The following is an 8,980-nucleotide window of genomic DNA, read 5'->3' on the forward strand; positions in this document are numbered from 1 at the left end:
TATAAACAAAAATAGAGCGACAATTTTGGAAATATATATATATATATATATATATATATATATATATATATATATATATATATATATATATATATATATATATATATATATATATATATATATATATATATATATATGTATGTGTGTGTGTGTAATAAATAAATAAATATATATATATATATATATATATATATATATATATATATATATATATATATATATATATATATATATACTCCTCAGTTTAGGCCCATACGTATTCTTCTACATATTTTTGTTAAAAAAAAATAATGCAATAAGCGTTCATTGATTGGGCAAAAGTTATAGCGTCTACAAAATAGGAGATAGTTTTTATTTGAAATGGCGGCGATCTGCGTTTTTTTTTTCTTTTATCTAAGGGGGCCCCCAGAGTATGGCGTGTCTTCCAGTGGACCCCAGAGTATTCCCTAGTCACCCTCCAGTGGACCCCAGAGTATTCCGAGTCATCCCCCAGTGGACCCCAGAGTATTCCGAGTCATCCCCCAGTGGACCCCAGAGTATTCCGAGTCATCCCCCAGTGGACCCCAGAGTATTCCGAGTCATCCCCCAGTGGACCCCAGAGTATTCCGAGTCATCCCCCAGTGGACCCCAGAGTATTCCGAGTCGTCCCCCAGTGGACCCCAGAGTATTCCGAGTCGTCCCCCAGTGGACCCCAGAGTATTCCGAGTCGTCCCCCAGTGGACCCCAGAGTATTCCGAGTCGTCCCCCAGTGGACCCCAGAGTATTCCGAGTCATCCCCCAGTGGACCCCAGAGTATTCCGAGTCATCCCCTAGTGGACCCCAGAGTATTCTTTCATCTAGGTCAATGTTTCTCAAATCCAGTTTTCAAGTACCCCCAACAGGTTTTGTTGGGAGGACTAAGAGTTGAGAAACCTTGATCTATGGGACCCCCCCCCCCCCCCCCCCCCACAGGCCATGTTTTTGAATTTCTCTTACATAAAATAACAGTCCAAAATACCAAGCCTTTGACTCTGATTTAAAGCACCTGTGCAAGATAAAGGAAAACCTGCAAACAGGGCCCTGTTGGGGGTACTTGAGGACAGGGTTGGGGACTAGTGCATGCCATCTAGGGGTCCCCAGTGCACCCAGATTCATCTAGTGTCCACAGTGCACTCCATTTGCACCATCTGATTAGTCCTCAGTGGATGTAGAGCTTTGTGAGAGAACAAAGGTGTTAAAAAAACAAAAAAGGTTGTGACTTTATGGCGGACACTTTTGACACTATTTTGCGACCATTGTCATTTATACAGCGATCAGCGCTATAAAAATGCACTGATTACTGTGTAAATGACACTGGCAGAGAAGGGGTTAACCACTAGGGGGCGAGGAAAGGGGTTAAGCGTGTCCTAGGGAGTGATTCTAACACTGGGGGGGCTGGGCTACAAGTGACACGACACTGATCGCTGCTCCCAATGACGGGGCAGTAGATCAGTGTCCTATCACTAGGCAGAACAGGAAAAATGCCTTGTTTACATAGTTCTGCAGCTCGGTGACACGATCTCGGGACACCGGCGGAGGTCGAGTCTGCGGGTCCCGCGGGAACGGTGCTCGCGGCAGGAAATTCAAAATGACGTACAGGTTCGTTATTTTGCGCAGCCGTGACATTCTGCCGGCGTATATGTGCAGAAGGTGGTCGGTAAGCGCTTGTCGACCGTCGCACGGCAATGTACGTCGGCAGAATGGCACGGATGCGCAAAAGAGGGTGTACCCGTACATCCCTTCGTAATCCCGGGCTAGCGTGCGAACGTGCCCGCAGGTCCCGCCGACTCGATGTCCGCCGGTGGCATGCAATGGCGACGAGAGGCAGAACGGGGAAGTGCCTAATGTAAACAAGGCATTTCCATGTTCTGCCTAGTGACTAGACACTGATCTTCTTCTCCCCTGATCTTCTTCTCCCTGTCATCAGGAGCAGTGATGTGTCATGCCAGTGGTAGCCCCCACACCCACTACAGTTGGCGCACTTATGAGGGAACACAGTTAACACCTTGATCACCCCCTAGTGTTAACCCCTTCCCTGCCAGTGTCATTTATACAGTAATCGGTGGCTATTTTAGCACTGATCGCTGTATAAATGACAATGGTCCCAAAATAGTTTCAAGTGTCCGATCTGTCCGCCACAATGTTGCAGTCACCAGCCCGTCACTGCGGCCTGTCTCCTGGACTCCCTGTACCCCCCCCCCCCCGAAAGGTGCCAAATGTGACGCCGGAGGGTATAAGGGGAAGCTCCACTTTGGGGTGGAATCCGCTTTATTAACCCTTGTATGCTTTGCGATAACCATCTGTCTCACTATAGTTGTATGTCATGGGTGGCACAGTGGTGTAGTGGGTAGCACTCTCGCCTAGCATTAAAAACTGTCGCTGGTTTGAATCCCGACCACGACACTACCTGCCTGGAGTTTGCATGTTCTCCCTGTGCCTGCGTGGGCTTCCTCTAGGCACTCGGGCTTCATGTTAATGTACAATATATATGTAAAGCGCTACGTAAATTGACATCGCTATATAAGTACCTGAAATAATAATGTCATCACTTTGCTTTATTTTTCAGCTGCGCGATTGTGAGCTCAGCCCCGTGGTGAACCGAGAGCTGTCCTGGCGAATCCGCCACGTGAACGGGATCACGCAGCACCGGCCAATCCTGCGCAACGACATCAAGCTGGCCGCCAAACTCATCCACGCCTTGGACGAGAGGGGACAGCTCTGGAAGGAGACACAGGACGGCCAGGTGAGTCCCCAGGTCTGTACCAACAAGTTCAGCCATGTGATTGGATGCATCAACCTCGGGGTCTCCAACCAATAAGATTACCTTTGTGTTTTTTTTTTATTGTAGGAGGTGGCAGCCCAGAACCCCATTCTGAAGAACATCACAGACTACCTGATAGATGAGGTCAGCGCAGAAGAGGAGGACTTGCTGTGGGGAGGAGGGAGGACGGGTGGAGCCGAACCGCCGAAGGAAGGCAACCCGACCGAGATCACAGTGGAGAGGGATGACAAGCTGATCAAGGTACCTGAATGGGCTCAAATCGCACCACACAAACCATGGGAGTCTCTCTGTACTGAGGACCTACAGCCGCGTTCCTGCATTGCTCATATGTATTCTTTGTGTACACAGGTCCTGGACAAGCTGCTCCTCTACCTTCGTATTGTACATTCCGTAGATTATTATATTACCTGCGACTATCCCAGCGAAGATGAGATGCCAACTCGTTGTGGAATCATGCACGTCCGAGGTCCCATCCCCCCAAACCGCGTTTCCCACAGAGAAGGTAAGTGGCCGAGAGAATTTCTGCTGCATCCGGCAGTTTCCACCAATGACCAGTCGGCCTAAAATTCACAGCTTGAGCCTTTTCTGCAGCCTTTTTTGTTTTTCTTTAACACCTTCGTTCTCTCACAAAGCTCTACATCCACTGAGGACTGATTAGTGCACTGGGGACACTAGATGAATCTGGGTGCACTGGGGTCCCCTAGAAGACACGCAATAGCTTGGGAGCCCCCTAGAAGACGCGCCGTACTCTGGGGGCCCCCTAGAAGACGCGCCGTACTCTGGGGGCCCCCTAGAAGACGCGCCGTACTCTGGGAGCCCCCTAGAAGACGCGCCGTACTCTGGGAGCCCCCCTAGAAGACGCGCCGTACTCTGGGAGCCCCCCTAGAAGACGCGCCGTACTCTGGGAGCCCCCCTAGAAGACGCGCCGCACTCTGGGGGCCCCCCTAGAAGACGCGCCGTACTCTGGGAGCCCCCCTAGAAGACGCGCCGTACTCTGGGAGCCCCCCTAGAAGACGCGCCGTACTCTGGGGGGGCCCCCCTAAAAGACGCGCCGTACTCTGGGGGGGGGGCCCTAGAAGACACGCCGTAGTCTGGGGGGGGCCCTAGAAGACGCGCCGTAGTATGGGGGGGGGCCTAGAAGACGCGCCGTAGTCTGAGGGGGGGGGGGGTCTCTTTCTCCCTTTTATTTTCCCTCTCTATCCTAATTTCTTGTCCCCTCCCATCCCTCTCTAGCCGCCTTTGTTGTTATTTCTCTTATTCTTTCTCTCCTTTTACTTTGCTCCTCCCCCCTCTTTTCCTCTCCTTTCCATGTATTCTCTATTTTTTATTCCTTCTCTTACTCCTTGATAGGGGGGGATCAGTGGCAATGCTGGGGGGAGTTCTGATCAGCCAACTTAGATGCTCTTGATCAAAGTCATCTGTGAACTGTAGTGGGGACTTTTCATGGCAACTCTAATCACAGGTAGTGTTACTCACTGTGTCGCCGACCTTGTGGTGTCTCGTATCAGTGACACCTATCCCGAAATCAGGAAATGGGGTCTCCTCCAGCCCCTCTCGCTTCACATTCCTCACCAGTCAGCTGACCTCTAGTCTCTGCCCCCCAGCCATGCCATGAATCTGATTGGGTGGCTGTGAAGAGGCCGAGTGGGGGGCCGCGTGCTCCAGGGACAGCCCCGCGGAGCGGCTACAAAAAGGCTGGGAGAGCAGTGCGGGTTTCAGGAAATGGCCAGGATTCGGTGACCCCTGGCAAATCATCAGTTGACCCCCGAGGGGGTCCCGACCCCGAGGTTGAGAACCACTTGCCCTAGATGAACGGGTGCACTGGGCTCACTAGATTAATTGGGATACTATGGAGTGCACTGGGGTCACTAGATGACATGGAATACTCTGGTATGCACCGGGGTCGCTAGATGTACCAGGCTACAAGCGGGTTCGCTAGATGTACCAGGCTACAAGCGGGTTCGCTAGATGTACCAGGCTACAAGCGGGCTCGCTAGATGTACCAGGCTACAAGCGGGCTCGCTAGATGTACCAGGCTACAAGCGGGCTCGCTAGATGTACCAGGCTACAAGCGGGCTCGCTAGATGTACCAGGCTACAAGCGGGCTCGCTAGATGTACCAGGCTACAAGCGGGCTCGCTAGATGTACCAGGCTACAAGCGGGCTCGCTAGATGTACCAGGCTACAAGCGGGCTCGCTAGATGTACCAGGCTACAAGCGGGCTCGCTAGATGATCCTCTGGGGGTGCTTAGCGGGGGACATGATGTGCGGTCGGTGTAACTCTGACTTGTGCTTGCAGTGGCTGACTGGCAGAAGACGTTCGAGGAGAAGCTCGCCCCTCTCTTTGCTGTCCGGGAGAGCCTGTCTGAGGAGGAGGCGCTGAAGATCGGGAAGAAGGATCCGGAGCAGGAAGTGGAGAAGTTTGTGACGGCGAACACCCAGGAGCTGGGCAAAGAGAAATGGCTGTGTCCTCTGAGCGGCAAGAAATTCAAGGTCGGTGTTTTGGGCTTTCTATAATCGGGGGGGGGGGGGGGGATTCTATATGATGCTTATTCTAAAATCCTATTCGGGGAGCACTGAGAGATTCTGGAGACTTTTTGGCATAAATAAGAATTTTGTTTTTTCACCCAAAGTCCCCAATAGTGTGCAGTAACAATATGTATGTTCTGTGTGTCTTCTCAGGGTCCCGAGTTTGTTCGGAAACACATCTTCAACAAGCACGCCGAGAAGATTGAAGAGGTCAAAAAGGAAGTGGTCTTCTTCAATAATTTCCTGATTGATACTAAACGCCCCGCACTCCCAGAGGTCAAACCTATCCAACCACCAGTGGCTGCTGCACAAGGTATGTTCTATATGTGTCACCCTGCAGGAGGAGGACTGACTTGTAGCTCCCTTCTTTTACCCTGCAGGAGAACAGACTCGCTTGTAGCTCCCTTCTTTTACCCTGCAGGAGAAGGACAGACTCGTAGCTCCCTTCTGTCACCCTGCAGGAGGACAGACAGACTCGTAGCTCCCTTCTGTCACCCTGCAGGAGGACAGACAGACTCGTAGCTCCCTACTGTCACCCTGCAGGAGGACAGACAGACTCGTAGCTCCCTACTGTCACCCTGCAGGAGAAGGACAGACTCGTAGCTCCCTACTGTCACCCTGCAGGAGAAGGACAGACTCGTAGCTCCCTACTGTCACCCTGCAGGAGAAGGACAGACTCGTAGCTCCCTACTGTCACCCTGCAGGAGGAGGACAGACTCGTAGCTCCCTACTGTCACCCTGCAGGAGGAGGACAGACTCGTAGCTCCCTACTGTCACCCTGCAGGAGGAGAACGGACTCGTAGCTCCCTACTGTCACCCTGCAGGAGGACAGACAGACTCGTAGCTCCCTACTGTCACCCTGCAGGAGGACAGACAGACTCGTAGCTCCCTACTGTCACCCTGCAGGAGGAGGACGGACTCGTAGCTCCCTTCTGTCACCCTGCAGGAGGAGGACGGACTCGTAGCCTCTTTCTGTCACCCTGCAGGAGGAGGACGGACTTGTAGCTCCCTTCTGTCACCCTGCAGGAGGAGGACGGACTCGTAGCCTCTTTCTGTCACCCTGCAGGAGGAGGACGGACTCGTAGCCTCTTTCTGTCACCCTGCAGGAGGAGGACGGACTTGTAGCTCCCTTCTGTCACCCTGCAGGAGGAGGACGGAATCGTAGCCTCCTTCTGTCACCCTGCAGGAGGATGACGGACTTGTAGCCTCCTTCTGTCACCCTGCAGGAGGAGGACGGACTCGTAGCCCCCCCCCCCTCTTTCACCCCAGGCTAATTTTTTTTAGACTTGAGCATTATTATTAATTTTCTATTTAATTTATTTTTTATTTTTTTGTCAGGACTGGCACCCGGACTGCTTTACCCTCACCAGGGGCCCCAGGCCCTCCTGCAATATAATCAGCCGCGGCCCCAAATGATGGGTTACGGAGGTGAGTGTTGCTCTGTTTGGGGTGGTGGAATCTCCATCTCTAGAAACCCTTTCAGAAATAATTTGTCCCCTCCCCCTTTCTTTCAGCTCCTCAGTTCCCTCCCAATCCTTATGGTGCCGGGCGAGGATATGACGCCTTCAGGGGCCAAGGCGGCTACCCCAAACCACGCAACCGGTAAGGTGACCGTATTTAGGATGTTTTTAGCGCATCATTTTTTTTTTCTTTAGTCCCCTGACTTCCTAAATGCTCCTTGTTTTTTTCAACAGGATGATGCGCGGAGACCCACGTTCTATCATCGAGTACCGCGACCTTGACGCACCGGAAGACGTAGACTTCTTTTAACATCTCCGCTTGTTTTATTAATTTTCGCTCTCAGTCGCTGCACTTTTCCCTCCCCCTCCCACTCACTGACGTTACTGCCTCCTCCTGTCAGTATTTTTTTTTTTTTTTTTTAATAAAATTTTCAGGACTTCCAGTTAATGTGTAATTTTGTTTTGGATCAATAAACTGGTTCCCTCTCATGTCTGACTGACTCTTGTTTGTGGATAAGTGTCGTGGGATTGTAGGTGATGAAATGGAGGGAATAGCAGTCAGCCGGCAAGAATACTCTTTCTTTTTTAACCGTTTGAGGACCATCGCACGACTAATTGGCACGGCTGGGCACAAGAGCGTACATGTACGTCCCCTGTAAGATCCCAGCCGTGGCGACGCGCTCGTGACCAGGTCCTCTTCCCGGTGACCGTCTCCGTGGGAACCGTGGACCTGATTGCCGCCGGTGTCCCGCGATCGGGTCACAGAGAGGAAGAAAGGGGAGAGGTAAGTGTAAACAAACCTCTCCCCGTGCTTCCTAGTGAGCCTGTCACTGATCGCCTGTTCCCTGTCAGACGATCAGTGACGTCACACGTCCCCCCCCCACAGTAAGAATCGCACATTAGGACACACTTAACCCCCTACAGCACCCCCTCCTGGTTAACCCCTTCACTGCCAGTGTCATTTTTTACAGTAACAGTACATTTTTATAGCACTGATCGCTATAGCACTGATCAAAATAGTGTCAAGTGTCCTCCATAATGTCGCAGTCACAAAAAAAATCGCTGATTGCCGCCATTTCTAGAAAAAATTAAATTATTAATAAAAAATGCAATGAAACTATCCCCTATTTGGTAGACGCTATACATTTTGCGCAAACCAATAGACATGTGCACTGCGAAAAAATTCGTTATTTTCGTTTTTTTTATTGTTTCGAAAATTCGGGAAAATCGAAAAAAAAAAAACATTTTTCATTTTTGTTTTAATTTGTTTTTCTCTTTCGTTCATAGACGGACACAGCCTTCATTGACCTTAGGGTTATGCTTCTTCCTACCAGGAGATTTAGGCAGAATTCTACAGCACTTAAGGTGTTAAAAACTTTCCTTCATGCCGCTCCTCCCAGGGGGCGTGGCTCCCCCAGGCATAACCCACACCCTGCTTTAGCAGCCTCAGTTTGTTTTCTGCCTAACGACAGGAGGTCAAGGCTCTCTCTGGAGTTCCTGGACTCTGGAGTTTTTTTCTGGCGATTTTTCTCGCTTTTTTTATTTTGTTCCTGCATTTTTGAATTCTGCGATTCTTCTAGCAACAGCCGACTGGGTGACAGGCTGGGTCCTCGACTCTTGTAGTCCCCCCATGTTCGGCCTTCGAGCGCGTGCCGGCCCTCAGCTCAGCTTTGGGACGTCCACGACAGGCCCTGTTGCTCCAGGGGCGGCCGGGGAACTTCGGTTCTAGGGCACACATATGACCGGTCTCTATGGCTTTGTCACAGTGTGTCTGGCCGACAGCCATGCCGTTTACGGACGTTGGTTCTGTCTGGGATACCTCCAGCCGGGTAGTCGCAGGACAGGTAAGTAGTGGCCCCTTACTCAGGTAAGTGGTCTGGCTGGTGGTTCCCCTGGGGAGGTCGACTGAGGGTCCGCCCTGCTTTCCTCTCTCCCCTTCCTCTCTCCCCTTCCTCTCCCTCCTTCCCCTGACTGGGTAGTGGCTGTGAAGGGGGGCCTCCTGGGTTTTCTTTGTTACCACCGGAGCCCCTGTGTTGTTGGGGGACTGTGTTGTTACTCTGGGGGGTGCTGCGGTGTGCTGCTGTGTTCTATGAGGTAATTTTTACCTCAGACAGCGACCGTCTTGGAAATCTCCTTGGTAACGCTGTGATTCTTTTCTGAGGTGACAGACAAAGCACAGCCAGTGCTGCTGT

The 8,980-nt window shown here is 51.4% G+C and overlaps 1 protein-coding gene across 6 annotated transcripts in view; it reads left to right on the forward strand.

The window, feature by feature from the left end:
* SRRT (serrate, RNA effector molecule) overlaps positions 1–7,208 on the forward strand; it is a 32,441-nt gene extending 25,233 nt beyond the window's left edge. For 5 of the 6 annotated variants that reach the window (XM_040346997.1, XM_040347001.1, XM_040347002.1 and 2 more), the window contains exons 13-20: positions 2,585–2,773; positions 2,867–3,040; positions 3,149–3,302; positions 5,099–5,292; positions 5,482–5,641; positions 6,667–6,756; positions 6,843–6,930; positions 7,023–7,208. In XM_040346997.1, the coding sequence (XP_040202931.1) occupies positions 2,585–2,773; positions 2,867–3,040; positions 3,149–3,302; positions 5,099–5,292; positions 5,482–5,641; positions 6,667–6,756; positions 6,843–6,930; positions 7,023–7,098 (1,125 nt within the window). In that variant the 3' untranslated portion in view covers positions 7,099–7,208. The remainder of the gene's footprint in view (positions 1–2,584; positions 2,774–2,866; positions 3,041–3,148; positions 3,303–5,098; positions 5,293–5,481; positions 5,642–6,666; positions 6,757–6,842; positions 6,931–7,022) is intronic. The other variant, XM_040347000.1, reaches the window with a different exon arrangement.
* Positions 7,209–8,980: the final 1,772 nt, after the last annotated feature.

This window comes from Rana temporaria, chromosome 3 (assembly GCF_905171775.1).
Source record: "Rana temporaria chromosome 3, aRanTem1.1, whole genome shotgun sequence".
Classification (NCBI taxonomy): Eukaryota; Metazoa; Chordata; class Amphibia; order Anura; family Ranidae; genus Rana; species Rana temporaria.